The 16,921-nt window shown below is 41.6% G+C and overlaps 1 protein-coding gene across 1 annotated transcript in view; it reads right to left on the bottom strand.

Moving 5' to 3' along the window:
* Positions 1-11,415, bottom strand: part of LOC111978424 (storkhead-box protein 1-like) — a 52,079-nt gene extending 40,664 nt beyond the window's left edge. The window contains exon 1 of the mRNA XM_024008489.1: positions 10,895-11,415. Coding sequence (XP_023864257.1) covers positions 10,895-11,270 — 376 coding nt within the window. The 5' untranslated portion in view covers positions 11,271-11,415. The remainder of the gene's footprint in view (positions 1-10,894) is intronic.
* Positions 11,416-16,921: the final 5,506 nt, after the last annotated feature.

Genomic DNA, 16,921 nt, shown 5'->3' with positions numbered 1-16,921 from the left:
TATATATATTTTTATTCTTATTTTTTTAGGGGTGTTGCACACCCTCAGCACCCTACTTCACGCGGCTATGGCGTTGAAAAGACTTCTTCATGTGATTGTGTAACTATCATATTTATTTGTCACAGCTTTGAGCCATGATTCCAATAAACATTCGGCTTGCTAAAAAAACATTGTCGTTTCTTCCGCAGACTTTTGACTGACCAATCAGTGTCATCTTTCACTTGAACATTCTGTTATGTTTGTCAAAGCCTTTTACAAAATCTCGACACCTTAAATAGGCTTCTCTTCTCTTTATACTTCGGAAAGGCTATAATAATTTTGGGTGTTTTTGACATCCCACATAATGCTGGACATTGATCTCTGGGATATGTATAGTGTAAAAAATACTTTGTTATAGTATAGTGTAAATGACACTCTGTGTGATTTTGACCATTCATGGTATATCAGATAGGACAGAAGAAAATATCCCTGTCATACCATGGACGAAAATCCGCCAACTTTACCATGTCAAACTTTTTGCCGCCTTTCCTGTATATCTGAACTTGCATATATTGCCAGTAACAACGCTGTACTTTTTATGTTTGGCCAATGGGCATGAATGGTGAATATGTTTTAAAAGTCTCATGCCATATGCCTCAGTATAAAACTACCCCTTTCTCCACCAGCTTTGCATGCATTAATAGAGAACATTCTGTCTTGTTGGTTCCGACTTTAAACTTGGTCCTTAGTCATCTACACATAAGCTTTAAAGGAAGATGCTTTAAATGTATGTAGTTCTATTCCTTGTGCTGTTCATAAGTCTATTGTCACGGAATTACTATGGCACTAGCGCCCGGGAACGCAACTAAGAGGTCTTCACGGATCACCTGTACCCGAATATCTGGACCCGAGCAGGTCAGATGCAGAATTCTAATTAATGGTCATGGTGTCTGGTCGGATGCTGATCTGTATGATTGTCACGGTTCTCTGTATGTGTAATTTTAATGCTTGTCCGGCAAAGAAGCATAACAGAATTCGAACTGAGCTAACAGGGGTCAGAAACCTGCGGGAACAGTAAGGTGAGAGAGAGAAAGAGAAATTGGTCTCATTATTGTATGTTGCAATCTTGCTCTTTGACTTTCAACATGCTTTGTTGTCGTCCAGATCAATAAGTAATCTAAAAGGAAATTGGGCAAGTAAACAATTTCTATGAGAGAAAATAATCTTAACCTTTTATTTTAACAATAGGGCACAAGGTCATCTAAGAACATATTCTTATTTACAATGACGGCCAAACCCGGACGACGCTGGGCCAAATGTGGCCGCCCTATGGGACTCCCAATCACTGCCGGATGTAATTCAGCCTGAATTCGAACCAGGGACTGTAGTATCACCTCTTGCACTAGATGTGCACTGGGAACAGTTGTTACAGTCATAGAGCCTTCATGTGTGGCAAAAGTTAGGAAATATCTAATCAATGGAAGATGAAATTAAAATGATGGAATTAAAAAGTAAAGAGATGATAGCTCTTGGTCGTTGTAGCCTAACAGGTAGGTTGCTACTTTTATATTCTGAGTTGTTGTTTGTAGCTGTAGGCCTAGCTAGCTAGCTAACTAGCTTCTCCCGGTTTGATCGCGTCAAACACGTAGCTACTACGTATTCATATTGTTGATAAAACCTAGCTATGGCAGCTATTAGTCCTACTATGGCGCGAGTCGGGTTGGTTACTTGCTGTCTCTCCCTCCCTGTTCCCCATGTCACTGCTCACACTCACAGTGGCCTACACACACAGCACAGCCCCTGCTAAAGTGTCACCTCTCTCATACTCTTCTCTCCACTCATGCTTTATCAGCTCCGGTTAATAAAAGTAGCTTAAAATTTACTTTTCTGCTGCTTCCCTCACTTGGAACGGACCAGTCTGAATCCGATCAGGTATATATGGAACGTGTCTAGTTGTCCTTGGATCCGTTCTGAACCGGTCTCTATATAGTTTGTATACATTTATGCATATTGGGTCATTAGGGACCCGCAAAGGCCTCTAATGCACACTGCCATTTCATATTTTTTTCTTGACTTGACAGGTAAATATTAAAGGCCCTTATTTAGCTAGAAAATGATGGGTTAATATGCATGCAACTACAAATTGCTAGTAGGCTATCTGTCTTCAGCCAAAATAACTGGTGGGCGTTTTATAGGAGAGAAGGGGACCTGAGCCCTAGGACCATGCCTCAGGACTACTTGGCATGATGACTCCTTGCTGTCTCCAGTCCACCTGGCCGTGCTGCTGCTCCAGTTTCAACTGTTCTGCTGGGGCGCTATGGAACCTGACCTGTTCACCAGACGTGCTACCTTCCCAGACTGCTGACCTCGCTGAGATACTTCTTAATGATCGGTATGAAAAGCCCAACTGACATTTTACCTCCTGAGGTGCTGACCTGTTGCACCTCGACAACCACTGTGATTATTATTATTTGACCATGCTGGTCATTTATGAACATTTTAACATTTGGCCATGTTCTGTTATAATCTCCACCCGGCACAGCCAGAAGAGGACTGGCCACCCCTCATAGCCTGGTTCCCTCTAGGTTTCTTCCTAGGTTTTGGCCTTTCAGGGAGTTTTTCCGTGCTTCTACACCTACATTACTTGCTGTTTGGGGTTTTAGGCTGGTTTCTGTTACAGCACTTTGAGATATCAGTCTGATGTTAAGAAGGGCTATATAAATAAATTTGATTGATGTTTGAAACGTGCAGATATTGTGATCACATTGGCTGGTAGTGATACATTACTGCAACATTGGGCTTACTATTTAGCCAACACTGATGGGTTTGATATGAATTCGCTTCTTTAGCTACAACATAGCCTCTCTTTTCCAGATGAGCCCATAGCAGTTGTGCATGCCGCTCTTGCTATTCCTCTTCTCCCGAGTTTGCAAAACCATATAGAGATTAACACACTTTATCCGACACAATGACTACCACCGCATAACACGGTGTTGACCAGACGCCTTCTCACTCCACGGTAAGCACGGAACTTGGCTCAGGTAACCTACCCGGCTTTGCCACACTCCTCGTGTGCCCCCCCAAAAATTTTTGGGTGTTACTCACGGGCTTTTTGGCTTCCGTTGCCAGACGCGTTCCCTCATAACAGCGCCTCTCAGCCTCGCTGCTCCAACTCCGCCTTGACGGCGATATTCCCCTGGGCACCCTGGCCCAGGGTCCGTCTACCGTCAGGATTCCTCCCAAGTCCAGGAGTTCTCTGTTGCTCTATTGAGCACTTCCCTTGCCGCTGGTTTAGCGTGGTTGGTGATTTCTGTAAAGGGCTGTCTCTCTCCTCACTCGGAGCGAGGAAGAGGAAGAGAAGGGATCAATCAGCAACCAACAATGACAGCAGTTCGGGAAATAAGCCATCTTTTTATTTAACACGCGGGCACACGAAACCAAAAACACTTTCAAATAAACAAAACAAAGAAACACGTTCGACGAAACTGACATTAAACTTACAGAACTAAATCGTACAAACTCAACGACAGAACAGACGACCATCACAAACTAAAACGAACACCAAACAGTCCGCGTATGGTACATACAATATCGACGACACAGGACGACCAATCACACCAAAAACAAACATTGAGAACAAACCCTACCTAAATATGACTCTTAATTAGTAGGGAGAACGCAAAACACCTGCCTCTAATTAAGAGCCATACCAGGCAACCACAACCAACATAGAAACGGATAACATAGACTGCCACCCAAAACACAGCCCTGACCTAAACACATACAAAAACAACATAAAACAGTCAGGACCGTATACCACATATCCAGGTAAGATACGCTTAATACATGTGACTGTACATATGTGAAAATTATTGCATGGACGTTGTAATTATATGCCTCATATAAATGTGATCTGGCATCCCAGTAAGAGGATGGGGGCCTATGTCCAAAGCATTGGCTGCACAGATGTTACAGTACACATTTGGCAGCCTTCATGTTCCTGTTCAATACTAATAGAAAAGCTTATTTTATTCAAAGATTCTTCTGGCTTTAATGACGCCAAGAAGATCTACAACTATCACCATTCAATAGCCAGAAGAATTTCAGAGAACTGCTTTGGGATCCTTGCTGCAAGATGGAGGATCCTGAGACGAGCCCTTGAGGTTGCCCCAGCTGGTCAAGTGCCTTTCCAGGATGCTGCGATCACGTGTGGCAGCCTACAGTAAATGTTGGAGTGTGGTTTGGAAAACGTGCACACATACACTAAGTGTACAAAACATTAGGAACACCTTCAGAACAGTCTCTATTCGTCGGGGCATGGACTWCAAGGTGTTGAAAGCGTTCCACAGGGATGCTGTCCCATGTTTATTCTAATGCTTCCCACAGTTATGTCAAGTTGGCTGKATGTCCTTTGGGTGGTGGACCATTCTTGATACACATGGGAAACTGTTGAGCATGAAAACCACAGCAGTGTTGCAGTTCTTGACACAAACCGGTGCGCCTGGCACCTACTACCATACCCCATTCAAAGGCACTTGAATATTTTGTCTTCCCAATTTACCCTCTGAAGGGCACACATACACAATACATGTCTCAATTGTCTCAAGTCTYAAAAMTCATTTTTTTACCTGTCTCCTCCCCTTTATCGACACTGTTTGAAAAGTTGTGTCTGGACTACGAGGGACCTCCGCCGACGACTTAATCTGCACCTATCGCATCATCGTCCATAACAAACAGGGTAGGCAGGGGTATTGAGGGTGTCCAACATTTATTTTCTGTTAAATAAATAAAAAGAATTAGCAAAGATTTTTTAAGCAAAGATCTTTACCGAAAACATGTGTTGCGATTGGAGCTCTGGATTTTCTACACTGCATTTTTTAAACAAAAATAGCAGAGATGTGCTTTAGAAATAGCAACTTGGATTAAATATGACGATGTTTGCCTTTCCGTGCTTTGTATAGCCTACTACTGAATATGGTGCAAATGTATGCTCAGATATGTCAACTTCATGTGAAGAAGCACAATGATTTTCAACACCTGAACAGGTAAAATAATTTGTCTGCTGGACATTTCATGAGTCGAATTTAGCCCATTTTCTATCAGACATACGAGGATGAATATTACATATCATGTAAGGATATCTATTGAAATTATGAAAAAATAAATGAATACGGATGCATAAATGATTAGGTGATGACTACAGATATGATACATTTCTGAAACTATATGGAAAATATATGGATCTGCCTAATTATAAAAGCTTAGATATGTCAGCATGTTGACACATACCCTTTCCAGAGTTAGAATATTAGACAAATATGTAAGTGGGTGCACACGCATCAGATGTGTGTCTTGAAAATATCTCACCCCAGATATCTCCCTGGACTCATATGGTTTTGCAACTCCGGGAGAAGAGGAATAGCAGAGCGGCATGCACAACTGCRTATGGGCTCATCTGGAAAAGAGAGGCTATGTGTAGCTAAAGAAGCGAAWTCATATCAACCCATCATGTGTTGGCTAAATAGTAAGCCCAATGTTGCAGTAATGTATCATCACCAGCCAATGTGATCACAATATYGCACGCTTTCAAATCAAATCWAATTTATTTATATAGCCCTTCTTACATCAGCTGATATCTCAAAGTGCTGTACAGAAACCCAGCCTAAAACCCCAAACAGCAAGTAATGTAGGTGTAGAAGCACGGAAAAACTCCCTAGAAAGGCCAAAACCTAGGAAGAAACCTAGAGAGGAACCAGGCTATGAGGGGTGGCCAGTCCTCTTCTGGCTGTGCCGGGTGGAGATTATAACAGAACATGGCCAASATGTTAAAATGTTCATAAATGACCAGCATGGTCAAATAATAATAATCACAGTGGTTGTCGAGGGTGCAACAGGTCAGCACCTCAGGAGTAAATGTCAGTTGGCTTTTCATAGCCGATCATTAAGAGTATCTCTACAGCTCCTGCTGTCTCTAGAGAGTTGAAAACAGCAGGTCTGGGACAGGTAGCACGTCTGGTGAACAGGTCAGGGTTCCATAGCCCCAGGCAGAACAGTTGAAACTGGAGCAGCAGCACGGCCAGGTGGACTGGAGACAGCAAGGAGTCATCATGCCAAGTAGTCCTGAGGCATGGTCCTAGGGCTCAGGTCCCCCTTCTCTCCTATCAAACGCCCACCAGTTATTTTGGCTGAAGACAGATAGCCTACTAGCAATTTGTAGTTGCATGCATATTAACCCATCATTTTCTTAGCTAAATAAGGGCCTTTAAATATTTACCTGTCAAGTCAAGAAAAAAATATGAAATGGCAGTGTGCATTAGAGGCCTTTGCGGGTCCCATATGGACCCAATATGCATAAATGTATACAAACTATATAGAGACCGGTTCAGAACGGATCCAAGGACAACTAGACACGTTCCATATATACCTGATCGGATTCAGACTGGTCCGTTCCAAGTGAGGGAAGCAGCAGAAAAGTAAATTTTTAAGCTACTTTATTAACCGGAGCTGATAAAGCATGAGTGGAGAAGAGGTAGAGAGAGGTGACACTTTAGCAGGGGCTGTGCTGTGTGTGTAGGCCACTGTGAGTGTGAGCAAGTGACATGGGGAACAGGGAGGGAGAGACAGCAAGTAACCAACCCGACTCGCGCCATAGTAGACTAATAGCTGCCATAGCTAGGTTATTTATCATCCAATATGAATACGTAGTAGCTACGTGTCTTGACCGCATCAAACCGGGAGAAGCTAGTTAAGCTAGCTAGCTAGGCCTACAGCTACAAACAACAACTCAGAATATAAAGTAGCAACCTACCTGTTAGGCTACAACGACCAAGAGCTATCATTCTTCTTTAACTTTTAATTCCATCATTTTAATTTCATCTTCCATTGATTAGATATTTCCTAACTTTTGCCACACATGAAGGCTCTATGACTGTAACAACTGTTCCCAAGTGGCACATCTCAGTGCAAGAGGTGATACTACAGTCCCTGGTTCGAATTCAGGCTGAATTACATCCGGCAGTGATTGGGAGTCCCATAGGGCGGCRCACATTTGGCCCAGCGTCGTCCGGGTTTGGCCGTCATTGTAAATAAGAATATGTTCTTAAGTGACTTGCCTAGTTAAATAAAGGTTAAATTATTTTAAAAATTCAATTCCTCTTTGATTACTTATGATTGGACGACAACAACACYGTGAAAAGCAAAGAGCAGCAACATAAATGACAATTTCTCTTTCTCTCTCCATCTCTACTGTTAGCAGTCACGTTCGGATCTGTATGGGTCTTTCCGGACAAGTCAGTTAAAATTACACATACAGAGAACCGTGACAATCATATCAGATCAGATCCGACCCAGACCCATGACATTAATTAGAATTCTGCATCTGGACCTGCTCGGGTCCCAGATATTCGGGTACAGGTGGATCCGTGAAGACCTCTAGTGTGCGTTCCCCCGGGCTAAGTGCCATAGAATTTCTGTGACAATAGACTAGAACAGCACAAGGACAGAACTACATACATTTTAAGCATTTCCTTTAAGCTTTGTGAGTGATAAGGACAAGTTTAAWGTCGGACAACAACAGAATGTTCATTTATTTAATGCGTGCCAAAGCTGGTGAGATGAAAGGGGTAGTTTTATACTGAGGCATTGGCAGGACTTTTAAACATATTACCACATTCATGCCTCAGTTGGCCAAAATAAAAGTACAGGCGTTGTTACTGGCAATACCATTCAGATATACAGGAAAAGGCGGCAAAAAGTTTGACATGGTAAAGTTGGCGGATTTTCGTCATGGTATGACAGGGATATTTCTCTGTATTTCTGTCCTATAACCTGATCATACCATAATTGGGTCCAAAATCCACACAGAGGTGTCATTTACACTTACTATAACAAGTATTTTCTTACACTATACATCCCATGAGATCATGTCATGCATATGTGGATGTTCAAAACACCCTGAAAATTATTATAGCTTTCCGAAAGTAATAAGAGAGAGAGAAGCCTATTTAAGGTTGTACAGAGATTTGTAAACAGGCTTTGACAAACATACAGAATGTTTCAACGTGAAAGATGACACTGATTGGTCAGTCAAAAGTCTGCGGAAGACTACCAGACAATGTTTTTTTAGCAAGCCGATGTTTATTGGACATCATGGCTCAAGCTTTGTGACAAATACAATAGATAGTTTACCAATCACATGAATGAAACGTCTTTTCAACGCCATAGCCGCGTGAAGTAGGGGTGCTGAGGGTGCTGCAACACCCCCTAAAAAATAAGAATAAAAAATATATATAAACACTTTTCTTCTTTTTTTTATCAATATTTTTCCACAAAAGTAGTGCACTGGGCCTTTACTAGTATTAGCGGACCAATATAGACATTTGTAGTGGAGGCAAAAAAAAATGACATAGGTGCAAAATCATTGGCAAAGCCACAAAATATCCACATCAAATTAAACGTTTTTTCTTGATCAAATAACATGGAAAACAACCACTTTTTGTGAAGTATTAATTTCCTATCATTACAAACCACTTAATTACTATATTGTACATAGGCTGGTCATCTAGGTTTGTACCTGTAGACTTTCCATTACCATGTAGAAAAACAATGCGCAATACAGTAATTGAGACATCAAGTGGTTTGTGATGAAGTGGCTCATTTGGTAGAGCACGGCCGGCCCGCTCATTAGGCGTCCGCCTATGGTGGCAGATTGACGAGGGCGGTATTTTCTGAGCTAAACTGACCAAGACGCGCCTCCAACAACAACACATAAAACCTCACATAATTCTGTCCCAAAACAATGACAATTTCTCAACCAGTGGCATAAGGGCTTTTTAGGTGAGCGTAGATCCGCCCTGTGATAAGCAGTGCCCACTTTGTAAAAGGAAGTGCAAAATATTGTCCATTCTCAGCATGCCTCTTCAGGGTGCTGATGGAGAGACGCACCGCTGTGGCGCTCCACCAACGTTCCGTCAAAAAGATAATCCAACAAAAATCATGTAGCAGATATAGGATATGGTAGAAAGAGTATGTGGCCTTTTCTGTAGCCTACAGGCTGGAGATAAAATGTATGACAATGTTATGAGATGGACACATCAAATAGCCTAACCTAAATGGTGCCCAATCAACAACAAAAAATGCGCTGTCATGTTCCCACTGTGGAAACACATTGCAAATAGACTCACGATAACTCCTGATAAAGTTGGGTATCAACATCCGAAAAATAAGTATTTTCAACTTTCATTCAGAACCAAAATTGAACCTAACTTCAACGTCTGGAAAATATGTTTTTTACACGTCTTTTCAACGTCATTTTGCTTACTGGGGATATTTTTGTTTTGCGAGGCAGCATTCTTTGGTCTCGTTTAAGGAGGCAGAACAGCAAGGACCAGCCCTGGTTGTGGGTTCAATTCTCACAGGGGACCAATACGAAAAAGGAATGAATAGACCATTTCAGTTTTCACATAGAAATAAGTTCCATTTGCAAAGTATTTTAAGAAACTGGAAAGCATATATCATGCAAGTATTTTTATATTCCACAATTATTATCAGATTAACTCTTTTGTACAGATAATTATCAGAGTCAAGTTACAAATGCTGATAAACACTCAAATACATTTAGTTTTTTTTAAAGTCACAACAGTGGTGCACTGGGCCTTTATTAGTCCTGTATTAGAAACCAATATATATATCTGCAAGGCGGACACATTTTTTATGCATCCCCCAGTCGGAAAAAAAATCGCAGCATCCCCACCCCCAAACTTCATGCAGCAATGAGGGTACCCATTCAATAGGCGCTAACTACCTTCAGCGCCTATTGATGAATGCATCTACTTCCTGGGAAATTGTATTAAGACCCCTGACGCTTGYTGTAAACATGAACACGCAACGCTTGCTGTACAGTTTTTTAAACATACGAACATATCTTTCATATCAGGCAGAAATAATTTTCACACAAACAATTACGAGTTCGTCTACCATTATGAAAGCAGAATAATTAACTTGCGCCAAACACCTGTGTGTAAGCTAACTCGGGAAGTGTAGTTTGGTCAAATGGAGGCACCCATAGCTGTATGGAACTGTGCAAAACTGCTACAGTAAGTGTATTTTGCGTGATGTATTGTTGTCTCTACCTTCTTGCCCTTTGTTCTGTTGTTTGTGCCATGTTGTGCTGCTGCCATGTTGTGTTGCTACCATGCTGTGTTATGTCTTAGGTCTCTCTTTATGTAGTATTGTAGTGTCTCTCTTGTCGTGATGTGTGTTGTCCTATATTTTTATTTTTAATCCCAGACCCGTCCCCGCAGGAGGCTTTTTGCCTTTTGGTAGGCCATCATTGTAAATAAGAATTTGTTCTTCACTGACCTGTCTAGTTAAATAAAGCTTAAATAAAAAACATGTTTCTTTATTTTAAGGATTCTTTCTCGTTGATGAAAGTGCCACATACTGTATGCTTCGAAAGCCGTATCGCAAGCGATGATTATTGACGTTTCGAAACATTAAAACACAGCTTCGGGATTGTAGTTCACATGAGCCAATCGTGGGAGAAACTACTCGCTGAAAYTGTAGGGAGAGGGCAGAATGCCGCCTGTTGATCACTTGCCCATTGACAGTTTCTCGGGCTTTTATTTTCATTAGCCTATATCCAACACATTTTCTCTCTCGAGGCTAAGTGCTGTGTCAACAATGTATTTCCCAAAGAGTCCCTATATAAATTATGGAGAGTGGGGACTCAAGTCAATACTTATCAATGGGGTTAGATCATTTTCTTATGGAAGAAAATCATCATTTATTGTGCGCCATGATGGCAATGGCCATTCATATATATTTTGTTGCACAGGCAACATGTTCTCATATGTCATATAAAAATAATCAAACAAAGTATAAATAGTAATGGTAGAATAATAATTCCGGCACATACCCACTGCTTTGATGACAAACCCTTTGGGTGACCTCAGCGCTCTGCGCATCCAAGCTTCCCTCAACACCTCTAGGTTGTTGGCATTCCCATGGACGAACAGGACCAAATTCTCCATCCATCCGTGGAAATAAACTTCAGCTACCGCTTTCACAAGTCTTTTGTTCCAAAAACTGCGCAGATTTTGCGCTTTGAAATCCGTAAAAATCTCCTGACCACTCGCACTGTTCACGTTGTATTTCCCTCCACCGGTGATTCTCGAGCTCTCCTCTTCCTTGCAGAAGACCAGCGCGAGCGAGGCGGTCGACAGTTGGACGATCCGCTGTTGTTGTGACATTTTTGTTATCGCCGATTCGCTCGATTCTAGGAGAAATATCATGCTACAGACATCATCACACAACGAAGCACGTATTTCCCACCCAAAAAATCCTTGGAACGCTAGAATTTGTAAAACATTCCGACAGTGTCAGTCGGAGCTGTGCCAAGTGATCGGAGCGGAGCGCAGACTGTGGTAGTTTCTCCTGCTTCCAAGGTAACCAGTGGTGAATCTGGCAGAGGAGGCGGAGGGATCAGCTAGTTGTGACAGGGCCAATAAAAGTAGTCTCAGGTTGGCTATTGAAATGCAATTCAACTGGAACTTGACAGACAGGTGCGAATCTCGACTTTTACCTATATACGGTCTATGGCTTTTACGCATTGGCATAATAATAATGCGCATATTATGTCGGCTAAGGCTGTCCTTATACAAGAGAGCACTCTAAACCCAAATACACTTGCCATGTTGCCTATAATACACCTCTTACAATGTAATTATTTAACACATGTTAAATAATAGCACATTAATGTCTAATAAGGGCTGGTATCAAAATTATATTCTGGATGACATTGAAATTGGGCCTACCAAGGGGGTTTTCTGAAGTCAATAATATTCAACAGTTCTTAGTCATTTAATTGTGTAGGTCCCATAATAATATCATGAATGCAAGACTTTATGCAAGAAAAGATATGTACAAATGCCCCTGCTCACAGAACACACAACACAGATCTGGTTTGTTCAGAATACATCAGTAGCGCAGGGTAAGGTTTGGCATCAGACCAGCTCCAATGCTTCCTTGTAAAACACTTGGTTCCTGTTCAAGTTTTTCTTATAAATGGTTGCTACATCAGAAAGAACATGGGATAACTCAGAGCCAGGCTTGAAAGCAACTTTTGTTGAGGGCTAGGTCCTTTACATAAGAATAAACTCACTAGACTGTGCTGCTCTGGGTTACTTGCTTCCAACAGACAAATAATTTGATTCCGATAAGAAAATTTTTGCAAAATGGTGCCATAGTTCTTTAGTTTTTCTACATGGAACATACATGCAATGCCACAGGTTACAAGAAAAACTCACTCAGTGGCTCTAATAAAAGTTTGGTAACCACTGCCCTATATAGATACTGTAGCTACAATGAGAACCATTCCCTCCCAAATGCTTTTACTACAGACACCCCCATTMGGCCAGGCTTTTTCTCCAACTTTAAGCAGGCCCAGTCAGAGCCACAGATAGACAGATATTATATCCGTCTGTCTATAGTTTCAGGGGCACTCAGAGCCCTGTAGAAGTAAAAGGGCCACCCTGACTCGCTGTGGTATTAAGCTCAGTGCTGGAACAGGATATTGTGTTTCCTCTGTACATGAAAAGGATACATCACCCAAGCTACACATGATGAATTATGTGCTGTGTTTTACCCAAGGAGGAGGAAGGGGATGTGAGGGGAGGGGAGAGGAGTGCAGTTACAAGGCAAAGGCATATGGGGGTGGCAGAGATATATTTTGTGGTGGCCTATACCAGAAAACAAATGCCTACTTTTGCTAACACTTTATTTTACTGTCTGTTGTTCACCTAGTATCCGGCATTCGACAACTTCTTTACTACCTGAAAATATAGACACTCCATATCATTCCTTCCKCAGCCTTGGGGGCAGTGTGGTCGCTTGGTTCCTTGATCTGATCTACGCTATATAGGCTACTCATCAAAGTAGCGTATTTTGCATTAATAACCAAATATAATCTCAGCGACTGTTCAAACAGTAAACCAAACAACAAGAATCCACCCAAACATATTTTGTTTACAAGTAATACCTAGAGATTCCAGGCTATAGTGGAATGGTAGAACCTGCTATAGCCAACTAGCTAGACATGTGTTTTTTTTCTCCATAACCAAAACATGAWGACATTCTATTTTTTAGCTGATATGGGAATGAAGCATATMAAACTGGGATAATGTTTTAGGTTACACCGGCAAGTATACAAATACTTGCCAGGGCATATTTTTTTATTATAAATCTGATGATTTCAAATGGACATGTTGGAAGCTAAAAAGGTCAGCTAGCTTGCTATGTTTTTAGCCAGGCTAAAGCCAGCTATCCAGGCTCATTGCTATCTCCTACGAGCAAGGGAAGGAGACTCTTCCTTCTGTTCACAAAATGAAAAGGGAAAAAAAGTTGCTGTCGCCCTCTTGTGAGTGGGACCAGCAATGGTATCATGTTCCAAAAAGGGGTCCACTAATCCCACTCCACCACCCAATTTCACGCATACTGCTCATTGGGGTGAAGCTTGTAGTAACCTTGCAGTTTCTTATCAACAGATAGTTTGTTGATAGTATGAGCATCTGTAGAGCATCTACAGATGGACTATCCAAATAAAGTGTGACTGATATTTATTGTCCCTGAAGGACAATTCTTGTCCAGCATAGAAAAATCATATTGTTGTTGAATTCCCTGATGAAGACACAGTGCCTCTGGAAAGTATTCATACCYCTTGACTTATTCCACATGTTTGTTGTGTTACAGCCTGAATTCAAAATTGATTTAAAAAACTTCCCTCACCCATCTAATGACAAAGTGAAAATATGTTTTTAGGAATGTTTGCAAATTTATTGAAAATTAAATACAGAAATATCTAATTTACAGTATTCACACCCCTGAGTCAATACATGTTAGAACAACCTTTGGCAGTGATTACAGCTGTGAGTCTTTCTGGGTAAGTCTCTAAGAGCTTTGCACACCTGGATTGTACAATATTTGCACATTCTTTTTCAAATTAAATTCTTCAAGCTCTGTCAAGTTGGTTGTTGATCATAACTAGACAGCCATTTTCAAGTCTAGCCATAGTTCTTCAAGCGGATTTAAGTCAAAACTGTAACTAGGCCACTCAGGAACATTCAATGTCATTTTGGTAAGCAACTCCAGTGTATATTTGGCTTTGTGTTTTAGGCTATTGTCCTGCTGAAATGTGAATTTGTCTCCCAGTGTCTGTTGGAAAGCAGACAGACAACCAGGTTTTCCTCTAAGATTTTGCCTGTGCTTAGCTCTATTCCGTTTATTTTTATCATAAAATAAAATATGCTTGAAAATATGAAGAGTGGTTCTCAGCGACGTGTTGTTGGATTTTCCCTAAACGTAGCACTTTGTATTCAGTACATAAAGTTAATTTCTTTGCCACATCTTTTGCAGTTTTACTTTAGTGCCTTATTGCAAACAGAATGCCCTTTTTTGCGAGGCATGGAAAACCTCCCTGGTCTTTGTGGTTGAATCTGTTTGAAATTCACTTCACTGCTCGAGTGAGGGACCTTACAATTATCTGTATGTGTGGGGTACAGAGATGAGGTAGTCATGTTAAACACTATTATTGCACACAGTGTGAGTCCACGCAACTTACTATGACACTTGTTAAGCACAWTTTTACTCCTGAACTTATTTAGGCKTGCCATAACAAAGGGATTGAATACTTATTGACTCAAGACATTTCAGCTTTTCATTTTAAATATATTTGTAAACATTTCAAAAACATAATTAAACTTTGACATTATGGGGTATTGTTTGTTGGCCAGTGACACAATCTCAATTTAATCAATTTTAAATTCAGGCTGTAACAACATGTGGAAAAAGTCAAGGGGTGTGAATACTTTGAAGGCACTGTAGTTGGCAGACTGTGGGTAACTTCGTGGGAAGGCAACAATGGTAGTTGGGAGCCCCTCCAGACTAGTATTTAGAATATGAGGGGCCTTTGCCCCTAGATGTTTAGTCTACTGGTGTAACTGATTACCACAACGCATACTTCAGCAAGTTACTATAATTATATGAAATTCTGCACTCCTCTCCCATGATTTAATTTTGTCTGCATGCTCGTTTGTGTGTGTGTGTGTGTGTGTGTGCGCACGTGCGTGCGTGCACACGTGTAGCTTTGAAACAATTTCACCTGAGGCAGTATCAGATGTCTCTCTAGGTTTGTGTATGTCAGATATCCCAGATTTTATTATACTTTATGTTTCCAATCAGATATGTCAATGAAGTRAATGTTTAAACAAGACGACTGGATTTCCCACTGCATGCCAATACATCGGTTACTACTACAGCAGCTCTGGCTTTGGGACAGATTCGGACTAAACCCCAGAAATACCTACCCGAATTCCCTATTCCTCCCTGGCCAAGAATAGCATGATTCATTCTAAAACCACTGTAGGACTCAACACATATGGAACACCCTCCCACAAAACCATAGCCATACTGAGACACTCAAGTGTGAGCCAAGCCAAAATGGTACCCAGTGCATTCATTTTGGCCAGAGCCTACTACACACTACTTTAGTCCAGAGTAAAGTAGTGCACTACATCGGAAATAKGGAGTCTACTGTCAGCCTATTGTTGATTGGAATCCTTTATTCCAAATCTCTCCAAGCTGTTTGGGTTGTCTCAGGAATCAGGATGTTACCATAGTGACCCAGCCCTTGTCAGGGGCAGTGACCTGGATGGAAGGGAGCTGTCAGAATTGGAGTCTTGGAGTTGGAATCAGCCATAGAAGAGAAGGGGTCAGGCCAAATGAGGTCAGGGTGATCATTAGAATGTCTGGTGTGAGCAATTCATTCTCCTGCCTGCCAATACTGCTGTCAAAGACCACGATATATATCTGGATATGTCTGTCTGAGGGGCTTGAGTTTTTCCTGGTCAGCTCCCATGGTCAGGAAAGACTCCTGGCCCTATACTCTGTCTTTCCATTCCTAACCAGTCAGAACAGAGATTCCTAATGTCTTTAATACATCTATGTACACCGAAGAAGAAAAAACCCGCAACAATTTCTAAGATTTTACTGAGTTACAGTTCATATAAGGAAATCAGTCAATTTAAATAAATCTATAGATTAAGGCCTAATGAATTTCACACGACTGGGAATACAGATATGCATCTGACGGTCACAGATACCTTAAAAAAAAAGGAAGTGGCTCAGAAAACCAGTCAGTATCAGGTGTGACCACCATTTGCCTCATGCAGCGCGACACATATCCTTCACATAGTTTGATTCAGGCTGTTGATTGTTGCCTGTGGAATGTTGTCCCACTTCCCTTCAATAGCGGTGCATAGTTGCTGGATATTGGCAGGAACTGGAACACGTTATCATACACGTCGATMCAGAGCATCCCACACATGCTCAGTGGGTGACATGTCTGGTGAGGATGCAGGCCAAGGATGAACTGAGACATTTTCAGCTTCCAGTAATTGTGTACAGATCCTTGCGACATGCGGCCGTGCATTATCATGCTGAAACATGGCATGACAATGATCCTCAGGATCTCGTTACGGTACCGCTGTGCATTCAAAGTAATAAAATACAATTGTGTTCGCTATCCATAGCTTATGACTGCCCATACCATAACCCCACTGTCACCATGTTGCACTCTGGTCACAACTTTGACATCACAACCACTTGCCATGTGCCCGATACAGTTGAAACCGGGATTCATCCGTGAAGGGCCCACTTCTCCAGTGCCAGTGGCTATCGAAGGTTAGCATTTGCCCACTGAAGTCGGTTATAAACGTCAAACAGCAGTCAGATTAAGACCCTGGTGAGGACGACGAGCACGCAGATGAGCTTCCCTGAGACGGTTTCTGACATTTTGAGCAGAAAGTCTTTGGTTATGCAAACTGGTTGGCACAAACGCCTCACAAGTCCTCAACTGGCAGCTTCATTAAATAGTACCCGCAAAACACCA

Source organism: Salvelinus sp. IW2-2015, linkage group LG18 (assembly GCF_002910315.2).
Source record: "Salvelinus sp. IW2-2015 linkage group LG18, ASM291031v2, whole genome shotgun sequence".
NCBI lineage: Eukaryota > Metazoa > Chordata > Actinopteri > Salmoniformes > Salmonidae > Salvelinus > Salvelinus sp. IW2-2015.
The sequence above is the reverse complement of the archived record's forward strand: the minus strand, read 5'-3'. Positions and strand labels throughout refer to the sequence as shown.